Source organism: Solanum tuberosum, unplaced genomic scaffold (genome assembly GCF_000226075.1).
Source record: "Solanum tuberosum cultivar DM 1-3 516 R44 unplaced genomic scaffold, SolTub_3.0 scf00291, whole genome shotgun sequence".
Classification (NCBI taxonomy): Eukaryota; Viridiplantae; Streptophyta; class Magnoliopsida; order Solanales; family Solanaceae; genus Solanum; species Solanum tuberosum.
In genome coordinates, this window is record NW_006239218.1 from 177443 (window position 1) to 196037 (window position 18595).

At 34.5% G+C, this 18595-nt stretch overlaps 1 protein-coding gene across 2 annotated transcripts in view; it reads right to left on the bottom strand.

The window, feature by feature from the left end:
* The window catches only part of LOC102589822 (dynamin-related protein 3A-like), a 36492-nt gene extending 18756 nt beyond the window's left edge, over positions 1-17736 (bottom strand). For both annotated transcript variants that reach the window (XM_006359307.2, XM_015314389.1), the window contains exons 1-4: positions 17160-17736; positions 2630-2912; positions 2522-2550; positions 2324-2425 (exon numbers count right to left, since the gene is read on the bottom strand). In XM_006359307.2, coding sequence (XP_006359369.1) covers positions 2324-2425; positions 2522-2550; positions 2630-2912; positions 17160-17528 — 783 coding nt within the window. In that variant the 5' untranslated portion in view covers positions 17529-17736. The remainder of the gene's footprint in view (positions 1-2323; positions 2426-2521; positions 2551-2629; positions 2913-17159) is intronic.
* Between the last annotated feature and the right edge of the window lie 859 nt (positions 17737-18595).

Sequence of the window (18595 nt, forward strand, 5' to 3'; positions counted from 1 at the left end):
AGGAATGCAAGTAAGAGCAAGGGTTAAAGTTTTTTTAGCTAATTACATCTTGGTCTACCAGGAGCATATAGAGACTTGAGAGCCTGCACACATTTCATTCTTAAACCATCAATTTATTCGTAGAGTTCATAATATTTTAAACTAAATTAATTATCAAAGACAAACTGGAAAAAGAAAATCAAAGTACCGTAAGAATATTACATTTTTGGATGTCAAAACATTTATCAAAATGTTAAGATTTACCATTTCTAAAAATCCAGCGTAAAAGCAAAGGCAAAGTAGCTCAAAAGCACAATTCAAGAATCGCAACAATTTATACTTCATTATGCCACAAGACACAAGTGTTCAAGTAGGTTATTCAATCTGATTGTACTGCATAGTTATGGTTGTGTTCCCACAGGCGAAGATATATGTTTGGTCTCTTTGATCTACTTGCACAAATCTCACACCCCAAACATGGTGTTAGCAAGTAGAGTTGTTGGTGATAAATGATAAATCTATATATCACTCCCACTTTTGAATCTTCAGTGCTAAATAACAATTAACATATTGATGTTGCAGGATTCCAGAAGTCACCAAATTGAGTAGCTGCCAATTCATTATTTCTTATCTCTTGTTCAAAGGGATAGATAAATAGTATTACCTTTCCATATTCTTCATATTAATTAGAATAATAACTAAGAGTTATTAATTTATTATTATATTTTGAGTAAAAAAAGAATTGTTAATTAGTATGTGAATTCTTGAAGTAACATAAATTCAAAGGATAAAAGGACATTGAGCTTTATATGGACACTTTGGCCAATCAACTTCTCATTTTAATCTTCCCACGTTTAGAATAGTACTGTAATAGATATAGATACAAACATGCATGTACATGACAGATTGTGAATACACACACATGTATATTAGTTTCTCGACATGTGTGTTCCCAATCAATTTATACAAACGTTAAAATCACATAAACTTTAATAGGTGTGAGTTATAATTCAAGAATTTGAAAAATAACTGTAGCATCCAAGCTATTTTTTGCGCACCTCGACTAATTCGACAGGTACTTGCTACCTCCCACCGGCAAGATACCAGGTAACTCTGTCCACCAAGGCTTCAGTGACCTTATTTTGCCTACACATAAGCTGAAATTAAAATGCCTTATATTTCTTCCCTATAGGTACAACAAAGGGAATGCATAAGTGGGATCAAAGAGTTGGCATGGTTATTACTGCCTCCAAGGGTATGGCCTAGCCGTCAATGAATTCAGTGAAAACCTCAGTCAAGGTTCAACGAGTCACCGAATGCTTGCTCCGCTGGGAAATAGCAAGTACCCAAAAGAACAGTCGAGGTGTGCCCAAGCTGGCTCAGACACCACAGTCATCCAAACGAAAAGGTCTACAGTTTTTACCCCTACAAAAGAGCCTTATTGTTAGGCATTTTGTACATCCTTCTAAACTTCATTATCGTTCATTTCATTTGTTGCTTCGTTCTAGCACTTGTGTGTTTAACCATATCCCCCCCCCAAAAAAAAAGAACCATATGCAATGTGATCAATATAATAAAGAAAAAGCAAATATAATGCTAGAAGCCAAACACCAAGTTACTACTACGTGAGAATACGACCTTAATAGTGATGAATCTTCAGACTGAAAGAAAGTATGCAATTAAAAGTATTTGACACATTATTATACTGCCGACGTTACCGAATATTGTCAATCAATATACACAATTAGCTGCATAGGATTTTTTTTTAACGGATAGTTGCATAGGTTTTAGAATCATATCAAACCAGATCAGTTTCAAAGAAAAAAAACTATAGTATCATGTTGAAGAGATTACTAGGATGAAAGTTTTGAATCACATGTAAAGCACCATACTTTTAAACCTAGCATCTCTTCGCCTAAAGTTTAAACTACCGTAATGCTGAGGAGACCTAGAAAACAGGTCAAGGCACCAAGTAAAGATATCAGTTAAAATATCACAAGAATGAACACAAGCACTATCAAGGAAGAAAACACAGCCCTAAAGAAAAATTGCTAATGAATAAGGACAAATGGGCTAGTTAGAGAACATGGGGCAGAAATGCCACTACAAAGACGGAATAGAAACATGTCAAATGCCTGTAAAATAGAAGTTGTGAAAATAATAGGTACAAAATGAAGAGAAATTCCAAAACATAAACATGAAATCTCCAAGGGAGCTCAAATCAAGAAACTCTTCTAAATGGAAATGATACTATAGTTTATGAAGACAAGTTAACTGGCCCATCTGCAATAAAATCACGCTAACAAGTTTAACTATTTTTCCATAATGTCAAGTTGAATATTACCTCCTGGCTACGATTCACAACGCCAATATAACCAAGACGAAGGGGTATCACTTTTCCAAGTAAAAAGTTACGAGCATCAGTGCCCCTATCCATGATGTCCAACTGAGGAAAGAAAGAAAATTCAGTCAACGAAAACCAACAATGAATACAAACACATAACACACAAAAGAAAAGAATTTTATTTTCAATCAATCTGACCTTTGTGATTACTCCAATGGTCCGATAACCTGCAAGAAGAAACCCTCGAATAAGAGAACCTCAGAGGCAACTAAAATCACCTAGAGAAATCATATAGTTGGGACATACCATCCGGGTCAGCATTTCCAGCAATCTGAAGAGCATCTGAGTTGGCTAAGTCAGCATTAGCAGGTGTTACAGCTAGTATTAAGCAGCTTGGAAGTTTAATATAAGACATTATCATAGTTCTGATTCGGGCTTCAATATCAGAAGGCTGGTCACCAACAGGAACCTTTGTTATGCCCGGCAAATCCACAAGAGTAATATCAAGAACATTTGGTGAGAAAATCTTCAAACGTATCTGCTTATCTGAAACACCCTTATTCACTCCCGCTTCCCGCTCTGTCTCTGCCTAAAGCCAATCAAAAAGTAGTAGTTGGGGATGTGAAGAAATTATTTAACTGTTATCAGTCTCAGAAAAAAAAAAAAAAAATTACTTAAGTGCATGAGAAAACAAAAACATACATAAAACAAATTGAGATGTCTCTTTTTTAAGTGTCCCACTCATGCAATACTTGCTACTGGATGTTATGTTACCAAAACCCACTATGCAAACAGAAAAACCTAAAATGCAGATATTTCCACAGCAAACTCACATACAGTCCTTCAAAACTGACTTATGTAACCTTATCACGTTCAACTCAATGGTGTCAGTTATAGTGATCCTGCTACTGTAATAGTATATATAGCGAAACATGGTCAATTGAGTGAAATTTCTGAATTAGATTGTGTTACATGAGCAGATAAAATACCCTCTTTATTCTCTATCTCACAGAGATGCTACCTCCACTCTACAATTAAACGCATTGACCTACTGATTTTTGTAATTAGAGTATATCTTGTGCCCCTCAAGCAGTGTTATGAAAGGCGCTCGCCTTTTGCCTTTGGCGACAAGGCGAGGCGAGGGGTCATCGCCTTTTTCCGGCGAGGCGAGGCAACTTCAGAAAGGCGTGCCATGGCGACGGAAAGGCCTAAGATGACATGGTGTGGCGATGCAATAGGCGTCGCCTTTTAATTTTTTTATTTTTTTTAAGGTCTGACTTAATAAATAAAAGCCAAAATTAGGGTTTTTTTGGGTATTTTTGCAAACTTGACCTTCGCAAGACGCTCCACCTCTTCTCCTCCTATTTCGCGATTGCTTCTCCTTCGTGGGGACTTCTTTGCGAATCGCAATCGTGACTGCTGCTCCTTCTCAGGTACGAAATCTTACCTCTAGTTCTTCTCTTCTTCTCTTCTAGTTCTTCTCTTCTTTTCTTCTAGTTCTTCTCTTCTTTTCTTCTTCTTCTCTACTCTCTAGTCTCTACTCTGTTTGTTTTTTTGGTGGAACTACTCTTATTTTTTTTTGGGTGGAACTACTCTGTTTTTCAGTATTTAGAGTTTGAGACTATGCTTGGTTTTGTACTTCTGTGGTAGACTGTAGTGCTCTGCTCACTGGGCTGGAATCTGCCTATATTTAAAAATAATAATTTGATCCTTCTATAATTATTTCTTCCCTACTTAATTTAGCTTTATACTAATTAATATAGTATTTATTTGTCCATAAATAGTGAATTCAATGACGTGAGATGCTAACAAAAGGAGGGACATTGCTAATAAATGTTATTGTTATTGAGATTTTGGATATTTATATATGCAATTAAATATTTTACATTTTTTTGTATTAATTGGTGCCTCAATTCAAAAAGGTGAGCGCCTCGCCGCGTGGCGAGGCAGGACCTTGTCGCCTCTCGCCGTCCAAAACACTGCCTTCAAGGTAATCTCCACTTCTCTCACTTTTTAACTTCATTATCTAATGACTGAAGTGAACTCCATTCAAAAGTAAAGGTATGTAATAAGCAAAATAATGAGCATAGTATATAAAGAATGACAGAGACAAAATAACAATTCCTTGCAAATAAACGGAAGCCTGATGAAATGGGTAATGTTTTCTCTCAAGCACGAAACCCAAAATACTTTCTCTCCTACTTTCTAGGATTATAGGAAGTCCCTTTCCAGTGCCGTCGCCGGAATCTGAACCTCTATCTTCCTAACACAAGTCTTTTACCTTCTGTGTTTACTGTTTTATTATCTTTTTTTTTTTACAAAGGTAACAGTTGTGTATTAATCTTCAGCACTAAAGGCTGGGATCCCAAATTTACATCATGGAGCTACATACAGTTGCATGTACTCAAAACAAAACTAAACTAGATCCTACTTCATCTTACAAAGAACCTAGGATATCTATAACAGCTATAGGATCATCTACATACTCCGAACTGCACCAATAGCAAAAAGTGATTATGCAATTCATTTTAATCCTGTGTAAAGGACTACTAATACTCTCAAAGCATCTCATATTTCTCTCCTTCCATATGGTCCACCAAATCACTGCTGGGACAATTCTCCATCTGCTTTGGTCTGTACTGCCACTGCCTTCAGTGTTCCAGCTTTCTATAGCCTGACTTGCCCTTTGTGGCATGGTACAGTTTGTGCCCCTGAAGCTAGTAAATAAGTGCTACAATTGTCTAACCACCTTGCAATGAAGAAACAGATGGTTGATTGTCTCTGCCTGTAGCTTCAAGCATTGTACATAGAGGAAGAACAATGGAGGCCAGAAGTAAGATTTGATGGTCTCAACAGCTTGTCACAAGCCGAAAAAACATGGCTGGAGAGAAATTTTGATGAAAGAAGAGGTCAAAGTTGCAAGCTTCTCTTGTGCTCCCGACAAAAGTCTGGTTGCAGATGGTTATACAATGGTTTTTTACCAGTGCATGGATTTCATTAAAGAAGATATTATGGGAGCTCTCAATCATTTTCATCAGCATTGCCACATGATTAAATCCATGCAATGCCTCTTTCATTGCCCTGATCCCTAAAAAGAGATGTGCTCAAAATCACTTAAATTTCAGGACCATTAGTCTCATTGGAAGTGCCTACAAGATCCTTGGTAAAGTTTTAGCCGAAAGACTAAAAACAATGATTTGGAAGCTTGTATTTGGAGAACAAAATGTTTTTTTATATTTTTATTTTATAGAAAAGGCAGATCATTGATGCTTCTCAAATTGCCAATGAAATGCTACATGGAAGACTCAAGAGTGGAACGCCTGGGATTATGTGCAAGCTGGATGTGGAGAAGGCATTTGATAAGGTCAATTGGTCTTACTTACTCTCTTTATTGAGTCAAATGGGATTTGGGAGCAGGTGGATTAATGGATTAAATATAGCCTCCCCACTGTCAAGTATACTATTCTAGTAAACAGAGCACCAATTGGTGTTTTCTCTCCGCAGTAAGGAATAAGACAAGGGGACAAACCCTCTCTCCACTTTTCTATTCCTACTAGCCATGGAGGGTCTGAGTAAGATGCTGGACAAAGCCGTCACAAATCATTTAATTAAGGGGTTTTAGGTGGAAAGCAGGCCAAACTACTCTATTAGTGTTTCTCACCTTCTCTATGCAAATGACACTTTAATATTTTATGGGGCAGAAAAGCTTTAAGTGCAATACCTAAACCTGGTCATTATGCTCTTTGAAATCATTTCAGGGCTTCATATAAATATGTTGAAGAGCAAGATTTATCCTGTGAATACAGCGCCCAATCTAAATGAATTAGCAGATATAATGGCATGTGAAATTGGCTCTTATCTAGCAACATATCTAGGTATGCCTCAGGGAGCAAAGTACAAAGCAAAAGAAGCCAGGAATAAGGTCATAAAACAGGTGGATAAAAGGTTAGGAAACTGGCATATGCAATACTTGTCCATGGGAGGAAGGCTAACACTAATCAACAGTGTTTTGGACAATATTCCAAGATTTAGATCATCTCAATCAATTGATAGGGAAGAGATTACTTATGAGCAAAAGGGGAGGACGAAGTCGCATGAGATCTGGTATTATTCAAACTATCAAAATAAGGGATATCGTTGACTGGTACAAGAATAGAATTCCTTGCTTACACTTTCTTTCTACTGGTTGGCTTACCAGTATTTCAAGAGTAAATACTGCAGAGAGGAATAGGGTTCCTCTGTTTGTTTGGTCTAATAAATATATATCCCTTGAACCTATGTCTAGGGGTATCGAAAGAATATGAAAAACCGACCGAACCAATTTATGTTATTTTTTCAATAAAACCGTGGACTTCTATTTAAGTGTATAACCGTCCTGCACAATTGGGATGGCCCTTTTAATTTATGAAATAAACCGAAAAATCGCCAAACCGAACCGAATAACTTTACATGTATGTAAATATATCTTATACATTGACAGTATGTTAAATTTATATATTTTATAACATTTTTCAAATATAAATATAACCTAGGTCCTAGGTCTCTGGTGACTAGACGACTTTGAGTCTTTGCTTTTTAATTAGTCTTTACTTAATTAAGTTTAAAATTAAAAGATGTTGTAATAGATAGTCTATCAAACAATACAATAAAACCTATGCAAACATTCCTATTAAATGTTTAAGATCAAACAGTACGGCAACAAGGTTTTACATTCTTGTCTTCTTCGTGAAGAATTAAAGTGCTTCAAGAACATATTTGTGAAATAAATATTTTGATAGTAGTATATTTTAAGGTGATATTTTAAAAGTAAAAAAAATGAAAATTAACTTAATTGTACCGATACTGAAGAGAAATCGATATGATTCGGTTGGTTTTAACAAATCTAATTTTGGTTATATATTATAAAAAACTTGAAAACTAGGATGGTATAATTTTAAAAAAATAATAGATCGAACCGTACCAATGACACCCCTACCTAGGGGTGTTCATGGTTTGGATAAAAAACCGATCCAAACCGAAAAACCAAACCAAACTGATAAAAATAAAATCAATTTTATTTGGGTTTGGTTTGGTTTGGTTTTAGGTTTTTGAAAACCGATAGTATTTGGTTTGGTTATGGTTTTATTCGAAAAAAAACCGAAGAAATAACCGAACCGATGAATTATATACATATATTTTATTAATATACATACTTAATATATTATTTTTATAAACAATTTTAAAAGATCTTATACATATTTTCATTAAAATTTCTTTATAATTTACTTATTGAAAGCAAAAAATGCCCAAGATGAAACATTTATCTTATTGATTTCATGTATATGAGTGTGTATGTCAATCCTTTGTGGGACTGAAAATGTTATTGTCTCTTCCTTCTAGGCCAATAGTGTGAATTTTAAAGCTTTATTGATAGCAAATTTAGTGATTGAAAGTTTAGTAATTTAAGTCATTCTAACTATTTTTCGTTTTGAATGGATTGTTGTCACTTTTTTCACATTTTAAATGAATTGTTTCTTTTATTTTTGTGTATGGTTAATAACCGAACCAAACCAAACTGAAACCGATAATCACCAAACCGATAAATGTATATTATATTTGGTTTGGTTTGGTTTTGATAATTTTAAAACCGATTAAGTTGGTTTGATTTTGGTTTTGACCAATAACCGATCCAAAACAACCCGTGAACACCCCTACCCCTACCTATGTCTTCTAAGGTGATAAGCAAACTGTACAAATTGAGGCGGTCCTTTCTTTGGGAGGGGAACAATGAGGAGCATACATTTCATCTAGTGAAGTGGAAAAAGTTCTACGGCCTAAGGAACAGGGAGGACTAAGCATAAGAGACTTAAGCAAACATAACAAGAGTTTGCTAATAAAATGGTGGAGATCCAGCCAACGACCACCATTCTTATGTAAGGATGTCCTTATCACTAAATATGGAAGACAGAAAACTGGTGCACTACGCAGACGAGAGCTCCACATGGAATGGGACCTTGCAAACACATTAACAACATGAAGGATGATTTCTTCCAAGAGCAGGGTTGGTACTATGTCAAATTTTGGAAAGATAGGTGGTTACTCAATCGTCCTTTGAAAGAATCTCACCCCAAGCTCCTTCTAATTGCTACATATCCAGATTCAACAGTTGCAAGAAAAAGAGATGGTAACATATGGGACCTTCACTTCAGAAGAAATTTGCAAGATTGGGAGTAGGGTGAGCTCTTTGATTTATACAATCTTTTGGAAGGCTTCTCAATAAACCCCAAAACCCAAGACAATCTCAATTGGAATGGCTTAAGCAAAGGAGTTTACACTGTCAAGGGAGGCTACAATAGGCTCAACATCCCAAATGCTTTAACTGACCACTGCAAACTCCCCCATGATCAAGTGTTTCCTATGGACAACTCTCCTAAATGGCACCCTCAATCATGATAGTTTCAAGAAGGGCTTCCAGACAGCAAACAAATGCTTCATGTGCCATCTTAAAAAGAGACAGTGAACCAATTGTTTTTACACTACCTTGTGGCAGCAGGCATTTGGTCCATGTATCTTGCAGTTTTTGGCATCAGCTGGTCAACACCATCAACCCTGAAAGAAGTCGTTGAAATAGGAGCTTACAAAAAGTGGATAGATCCATCAAGAGAATTTGGCAAATGATAATTGCTTGTATATCTTGGAGTATATGGATTAGAAACAACTGATGTTTTGATGGGACTTCAACTCCTAACTGCTCTTTGAAATCTAAAAGTTTGGTGAATCTTTATAGCTAGAGCAACTATTCCCCTGTAAATGATGTGATTTCTCGTGTAGACTTCATTAGCTCCCTCCTATTAGCTTAACTTAGAGTTTTTGCTATAGGTTTTAACTCCATATCTCAATTATTATTATTTTGCAATTCTGGAGTTATCACCTATTTCTTTGTAACTATCTTGCATCTCTTTGATGCCTTTTAGTACAATCTTTTACTTCATCAAAAAAGAATACAGAGACACACAACAATTCATTCTAATAAGTGTGTCACCTAAGAAGAGATCACAAAATAGTACTTGAAATCATGATACATAGAATTGATGCCTTTTAAAAAAAACTAGACTATCACGTTTTTGCTAATTTCAAACTTGAACTATATCTTGTTTCTGTTACCCCTTGAACTATAACTTTCAAGGATTAAAAACCCCAACTCAATATTTGTTGGTGTGTGTACTACAGCTCCCAAAACAATAAAAAAATGTGCCAAGTGGCACAACATGTGTAATTTAAACTTAAAGCTAATACATAAAAAAACATAAACTATCACTATCTTGTGAGTTCCATATTTGAACTATCGGGTGATTTTGTTACCCCCTGAACTATGATTTTTTACGGTTAAAACACCCCTGAAGAATATTTTTATCATGGTACAACTCATGATGTTCATATCTATTATGTGCATCTAGCATTACGTAGACCTTATACAATAATCGTCTTACCTTTCCTATATTTTTTGTTTCATTTCTTCTTGAACAATCAACGCCATTATTCTAGATATGAAAATAATGGTCAAAATCATATTCAAGTGTCAATTGCCTCTTATCAGAAATAGGATTGACTACTGAATCTGAAAGAACGGATAGTTATTGAGAGAACCCAAGTAAACTCTTCCGAATTCAGGAAACAACCAATAGTTTTTTAAGGCTGTAACACCCCTGAAGAATATTGCTCAATGTGCCTAGTGGCCCTACACATGACATTATATTTTAAGCCCAAATTAATATCCTATCAAAGCAAATAAAAAATAAATAAACTAGTTAAAGTAAAAACCAAATAGAAGAACTAAAAATGAAAAATGAAAAGGGATCAATTGTTGGTTTTGCCATAAAGGTTAAAGAACACCAATTCTTTTATATATTTATTTTATAATTGTGGTGTTCGAGACAGCTTACGCGCACCTCAACTAACTGCACGGGTTCTTTGTAATATTGTCTCTTTTTCAATTGAAATTAAGGGTCGTCAAAAACTTGGGACTGTTATGTGTTTGAGTTTGTTCTTACAAAAATTAGTGTCCATATGGATTTGATGACGTCTGCCCACAACTACATAAATATTCATTTTTCATCCTTAAGAAAGTGTTCGGCTTTCAAAGAAGATCAAATGAAATCAAGAAAAGGGTGTTGAGGAAGGTGTTCTTTCAATAATATCAAGAAAAAAATGGAAGAATAGATAATTTCAAATGAAACCCGAATACACAACCTAGATCAATTTGGTCTTAGAAGGAAATGAAGAAGACGGAAGAAAAACTAAAGAATATAAAGGAAATAAAGATGAGAAAAAAAACTGAAAAAATTATTTATTTGAGGCCTAATTAGCCATAAATAAATCCAACATGACATCACTTCTCACCTCCTATGAGCCATTCAATCTTCAAAAATCATAGTTCAAGGATACCGAAAAAACTGATAGTTTAAGTAGAAACTTGCAAAACAATGATAATTTAAGAGGTTTTCAGCCATTTTAAAAGCCACCCCACATGGATGACTTATTTTACCCCATACGCTAAGTGACAATTAACAAGCACTGTCAAGCCATGTCAAGCCATGAGGTTTTAACCCTAGAAAGTTATAGGATCAAAAACTTGATAGTTTAGGGAGTTAGCCAAATGCTTCATGTGCCATCTTAAAAAGAGACAGTGAACCAATTGTTTTTACACTACCTTGTGGCAGCAGGCATTTGGTCCATGTATCTTGCAGTTTTTGGCATCAGCTGGTCAACACCATCAACCCTGAAAGAAGTCGTTGAAATAGGAGCTTACAAAAAGTGGATAGATCCATCAAGAGAATTTGGCAAATGATAATTGCTTGTATATCTTGGAGTATATGGATTAGAAACAACTGATGTTTTGATGGGACTTCAACTCCTAACTGCTCTTTGAAATCTAAAAGTTTGGTGAATCTTTATAGCTAGAGCAACTATTCCCCTGTAAATGATGTGATTTCTCGTGTAGACTTCATTAGCTCCCTCCTATTAGCTTAACTTAGAGTTTTTGCTATAGGTTTTAACTCCATATCTCAATTATTATTATTTTGCAATTCTGGAGTTATCACCTATTTCTTTGTAACTATCTTGCATCTCTTTGATGCCTTTTAGTACAATCTTTTACTTCATCAAAAAAGAATACAGAGACACACAACAATTCATTCTAATAAGTGTGTCACCTAAGAAGAGATCACAAAATAGTACTTGAAATCATGATACATAGAATTGATGCCTTTTAAAAAAAACTAGACTATCACGTTTTTGCTAATTTCAAACTTGAACTATATCTTGTTTCTGTTACCCCTTGAACTATAACTTTCAAGGATTAAAAACCCCAACTCAATATTTGTTGGTGTGTGTACTACAGCTCCCAAAACAATAAAAAAATGTGCCAAGTGGCACAACATGTGTAATTTAAACTTAAAGCTAATACATAAAAAAACATAAACTATCACTATCTTGTGAGTTCCATATTTGAACTATCGGGTGATTTTGTTACCCCCTGAACTATGATTTTTTACGGTTAAAACACCCCTGAAGAATATTTTTATCATGGTACAACTCATGATGTTCATATCTATTATGTGCATCTAGCATTACGTAGACCTTATACAATAATCGTCTTACCTTTCCTATATTTTTTGTTTCATTTCTTCTTGAACAATCAACGCCATTATTCTAGATATGAAAATAATGGTCAAAATCATATTCAAGTGTCAATTGCCTCTTATCAGAAATAGGATTGACTACTGAATCTGAAAGAACGGATAGTTATTGAGAGAACCCAAGTAAACTCTTCCGAATTCAGGAAACAACCAATAGTTTTTTAAGGCTGTAACACCCCTGAAGAATATTGCTCAATGTGCCTAGTGGCCCTACACATGACATTATATTTTAAGCCCAAATTAATATCCTATCAAAGCAAATAAAAAATAAATAAACTAGTTAAAGTAAAAACCAAATAGAAGAACTAAAAATGAAAAATGAAAAGGGATCAATTGTTGGTTTTGCCATAAAGGTTAAAGAACACCAATTCTTTTATATATTTATTTTATAATTGTGGTGTTCGAGACAGCTTACGCGCACCTCAACTAACTGCACGGGTTCTTTGTAATATTGTCTCTTTTTCAATTGAAATTAAGGGTCGTCAAAAACTTGGGACTGTTATGTGTTTGAGTTTGTTCTTACAAAAATTAGTGTCCATATGGATTTGATGACGTCTGCCCACAACTACATAAATATTCATTTTTCATCCTTAAGAAAGTGTTCGGCTTTCAAAGAAGATCAAATGAAATCAAGAAAAGGGTGTTGAGGAAGGTGTTCTTTCAATAATATCAAGAAAAAAATGGAAGAATAGATAATTTCAAATGAAACCCGAATACACAACCTAGATCAATTTGGTCTTAGAAGGAAATGAAGAAGACGGAAGAAAAACTAAAGAATATAAAGGAAATAAAGATGAGAAAAAAAACTGAAAAAATTATTTATTTGAGGCCTAATTAGCCATAAATAAATCCAACATGACATCACTTCTCACCTCCTATGAGCCATTCAATCTTCAAAAATCATAGTTCAAGGATACCGAAAAAACTGATAGTTTAAGTAGAAACTTGCAAAACAATGATAATTTAAGAGGTTTTCAGCCATTTTAAAAGCCACCCCACATGGATGACTTATTTTACCCCATACGCTAAGTGACAATTAACAAGCACTGTCAAGCCATGTCAAGCCATGAGGTTTTAACCCTAGAAAGTTATAGGATCAAAAACTTGATAGTTTAGGGAGTTAGCCATTAACTCTAATATATATATATATATATATATATATAAAAAGAACTCTAGGCCCGCCTACGTGGCACCACCACAAGCTAGAATTTCCTTTTAAATTTATTTATTTCCAAAAATAGTCTTCCCCTTTCATGAAAAGATGTGACTTTTATAAAAAGTTGTGACTTTTATGAAAAGTTGCAACTTTTATGAAGAGTTGCGACTTTTATGAAAAACTGGAACTTTTATGAAAGGTTGTTACCTTTCCAAAGGATTGTAACTTTTCCAAAGAGTTGTGACATTTCCGATAAGGCACAATAAGCATTTGTTCACACAACCCTTTGTTGTCTATGTGAGAAATATTGCAGACGAATATTATTCAATTATTGTCTTGTCTACATTATTACATTGAGACCCTATTTATAGACACTACAATACAATCCTTTACCAAGTAGGATACTATTTACTATTCCTATTTCTATTCCTATTCTATTCTAAATAGGATTGTATAAACCTATTCCTATTCTACTAGGATTGTATAAACTTATTCCTATTCTAGTAGGATTGTATAAACCGATTCATATTCTAACACTCCCCCTCAAGCTAGTGCATACAATTCATGTACCTAGCTTGTTACAAATGTAATTAACACGAGGACCGATGAGGAGCTTGGTGAGATATCTGCAAGTTGATCAGTCAACTTCACAAAATTGACAGTCAATCTCAATGTGCTTGTCTTCTCATTAAATTCGGGATTTGATGTATAATGTCAATCAATATCAATGTGATTGTCTCCTCATTAAATACTGGATTTGATGCATAATGTGAGTCAATCTCAATGTGCTTAATCTTCTCATGAAATACTGAATTTGATGCATAATGCCGATAAAACACAGAGTGATAAAATTCCAGTGTTGAACTTTCCAAACCAAACTTGCAAAGACTGACTCACACAATCGACATACAAGGCTACTAAACTCCCCTGAGCAACAAAGTGCTCAAAATCTAGTATAAAGTATGGATCATGTTGGAATCAATAGATTAGTCGATATTAAACAAGCCACCCAAAAACTGGCCGCAACATGCTCATATGTCGGAGTATTAGATTTGATGGCTAAAAGTGGTCACAATCTAAGAAATAAAATTATATGGGTAGGGTCGGAATGATGTCACGACCCTACTAGAAAATAGAAATTATATAGGATAGTTCGAATTGATGGAACGACCCCATTGAAAAAGAGAAATAATATGGGTAGGGTCGAAATGATGGCACGACCCTACTAAAAAAGAAAAATTGTACTGATAGGGTTGGAATGATGGCACAACCTTATGCAAATCAGATTTGAGGAGTCACCGGAAAGACGAATGGAACTATGCAAATCAAATCTGAGGAATCACTGCAAAGACACATGATGTTATGCAACTCAGATATGAGAAAATAGTTCGAAAAAATCCACGGTACTACACAAATTAAATATGAAAAGTAGTCCGAAGAGATACACGGTACTACGCATATCAGATAAATTAGATATAAGAAAGTAGTCACCGGAATGATGGCACGGTGCTACACAAATTAGATATAAGAAAGTAGTCACCGGAATGATGGCACGGTGCTACACAAATTAGATATAAGAAAGTAGTCACCGGAATGATGGCACGGTGCTACACAAATTAGATATAAGAAAGTAGTCACCGGAATGATGGCACGGTGCTACATAAATTATATATGAAAAAGTAGTCACCGGAAAGATGGAACGGTGCTACACATTACCAACGGATATGGGGCTGACACAAAACAGCCCTAGAAAGTCATCAAAAATCGATGCATGGTGACCTGACTGAGTTTCTTCCCTTGAACATGGGGTTCATGCATGTATCATTTGTCCTACTTTTATTAACATAATCATTAGCCAGACGGGCGGTCATTTATGGGTAATAGCCACCCGCCGGCAGCGGAAACTCTTTGATTTTCTACCAAGATCATAGAGGACTCTGATACCATGTGAGAAATATTGGAGAAGAATTATTTATTGAATTATTGTCGTGTCTACATTATTACATTGAGACCCTATTTATAGACACTACAATACAATCCTTTACCAAGTAGGATACTATTTACTATTCCTATTCCTATTCTATTCTAAATAGGATTGTATAAACCTATTCATATTCTACTAGGATTGTATAAACCTATTCATATTCTAATAAGATTGTATAAACCTATTCATATTCTAACAATCTATAAATAGAGGGATTTCCTCTTATTTTAAAAGAACGAAAATTCTGAACTACTTCTTCTTCTGCACAATTAAATATTCGTGTACTTGGCTCATGTTGAGTGGATCACTGACACCATTGTTTTCGTATCAATACACTTGTGAATAAAATCGTTCCATCCTGAGAGGATCTATTCCTTTAAAACCTCGGGTACTAGAGGGGAATAATTTCCTTAAGGGGACACTGTGCATTCAGTGGACTCAAATTTTTCCTTTATGTTTCATTCTATTGTTATAGATCCTGGTATATTTTTTTACCGTCATTAATTTATGCTTATGATATCAATTGTTGTTTTTGTATGATACATTTAAATGGAGAACTTTAAAATGATATATGTAAAACAAAAGGTAGGTCTGAACTTTTCTACACATTAGAATTATAATATTTTTATATCTCAGGTTGATGTTCATCTAATTTCCCAAAAATATCAAATAGTAACACTTCATGGGGGTAAAAAGATAAATTATAAAATCAAATTAAAGATGATTGATTGAAGGATAAATGATAAGATGTTATAATTATCATTTCTTTTACATTATTAATGTACGTTACTACGTAATCTTGTATGTAAGACAATATAGTGTTTTAGTTTTAATGAGTGATAGGTTTTAAGTATTATTTTATAAATTCTGTGATATCAAATTCCCGCGCGAAGCGCGGGTAATTTTACTAGTATGTATACATACATATATATGAATTAGCATAGCAGTTAAAGCGGGGGCGGATCTATGTGTAAGGGAGGGGATGCCACGGCACTTGATGCCTCGGTCGAAACTTTGTATATTTATGTGTATATGTTTAAGAAATACAATATATAATACACTTGCCACCCGCACTCACAAAAGATTAAAATGTGCCAGTAGCAAAGTGTGGAGCATGCCACCCAAGTGATCGCGGTTGGAATCCACGTGAAGCACTATTTTTTGCTTTTTTTGTTTGCTGCGAAGAGGGCTGGCTTAAGCTCTTTCTTTTTCATTAATTTTCTTTAAATCTATTGTTTACTAATTCAAAATACCTCTTTTTTGCTTTGATCAATTCTTGACTTTTTTTACTCTCTTTTACTAAGTATTAATCTCTTGATACGAGTGTTGCATATGTATCCAATATTCATGAGTAATAAATATTAAAATGATGGGTATTATTGTGTTAAAGTTTTTAAAATTTAGAGGTCAATTTGATCTTTCACCAACGTTTGCACTAAGTGAAGATAACTGTGTTGAAACTACAATTCTTGAATACACAACTATATATGTGCAACAACACATAAAGACAATGGAATATGAATATATTGAGGTAATGATATTAGATGGTTTTTACAAGTTCAAATCTTTAACGTGAATTTTTTTTTTCTTTCTCGAAGTCTTAGAGAATAAGAACTCTTATTCTACAAAAAAAATAAAAAAATTGGACTGCTAATTAGGTAACTTGAATCCTAGAATATCTAAAAGAAAACATAACTAAATATGCATATTTGATCATTCATCTATAAAAATCAAAAGCAAAAAATCAAATCATCACCCAAAACTGAAATAACCAACCCATTTATTCTCTCTGAATTTTCAAACACAATATTTTAAACATTTAGCCTTATGGCCTATATCTGAAGATTCAATATAGAAAATTGGGAGTTTATAGAAGGTGTAGACTACAGTTCATCACTATACCTGAATCTGTCTACAAATTTCATTGAAAAAAGCTCAATACATAAACAGCCAATATATCCTCATTGAGAGTTTCTACAAGTAGATTACGAATCCAAATACTGAATAAGTGCAATTTACCTGAATCTCCCTACGAATTTCATTGAAATCAAAGAATCGCTTCCCTGGAAGGTGCAAAAACTCTCCCCATTCGTCATCAGTACCATCTGGCTTACGCTTGGTCTGTATAAGCTGTAGAACAAGCGGGCGCCGAGTACAGATATCAGAACCCCTAGGCAAGAAATCGCGACCGACAAGGGCTTCCAGAACGCTGGATTTTCCACTACTCTGACTACCGACGACAGCTACCTGAGGCAGCTCAATCGTGGACTGACTTCCGAGCTGTGCGAAGATGTCTTGGAGCTTGTTCACTATAGGAATCACTGAGTGACCCAACGGCGCCGTATTGGTGGATGATGGAACTGGAACTGGAACTGAATCTTCCGCCATGGAAGTGAGTCAACCCGGATCGAAGTGAGTAAGATTGTGATGTTACTGGGCGCTCCTGAAAGTGGAGATGTAGTGAGATCGGTAAGAAGGAAACCCTAGAGAGGAGTTTTTAGGGGTTTGAGAACTCTGTGGAGAGAATCGAATTTGAATATCTCGGGACAGAAAAACGGGGGTATACTCTTCTACCGCCCAAGAAACAATTTAGGGTGTTATTTTTTATATTTATTCTACAACTAGAAAACATATCCGCGCTTCGCGCGGTATATTAATCAATTTAGTAAAGTTTTTTTAAAATACAAATTTTGTTAAACAAATATGATGAAACTCTTCATGTTTATGCATACAAAAAAAAAACAATCTATATATATATTCATGAAATATAGATGAACGGTATTCTTTTTATTATTATATCTTCTTTAAAAAATGAAAAAATATATAAAAAGATTTCATTTTTAAATACAAATTTATGTATGGGATTCTAATAGTAGTAGGTCTGTTTCTTTTATTAGATAGTACAAAATCTTTGTTTTCCGGAAATTTCTTTCACTAAAAATAAAACAATAAAATTTCATTAGGAATCAAATAACTAATCCAAACTCATTGAGATAATCCCTCTTGGCTTGTACTTGGGAACACCAGTGGCGAGCCCGATAGACTTTAAATATCTTATTTTTTCTTCACAAATCAAATAACTAATCCAAACTCATTGAGATAATCCTTCTTGGCATGTACTTGGGAACACCAGTGGTGAGCCCGATCGACTTTAAATCTCTTATTTTTTCTTCGCATATGTTTCTCACGAGGTGAGGACGTAGTCATCCTTCAATCTTTGTTCCTTTGCTTAAAAAAGGAGTCAAAATATCCTCTTTTCGATCATGTTCGTTCGACACATTTTCTGTACACATAAAATTTATAATAAACTCAAAATAGTAAAAAAATGAGGTAACACTACAATTATGCATAAGATATAAAGTAATAATGTAATATAAATATATACTTTCGGCTGAATATCACTCCACAATTCTAACATCTATAGTTAGAGGTATTTTTTTTTTTTTAAAATAAGA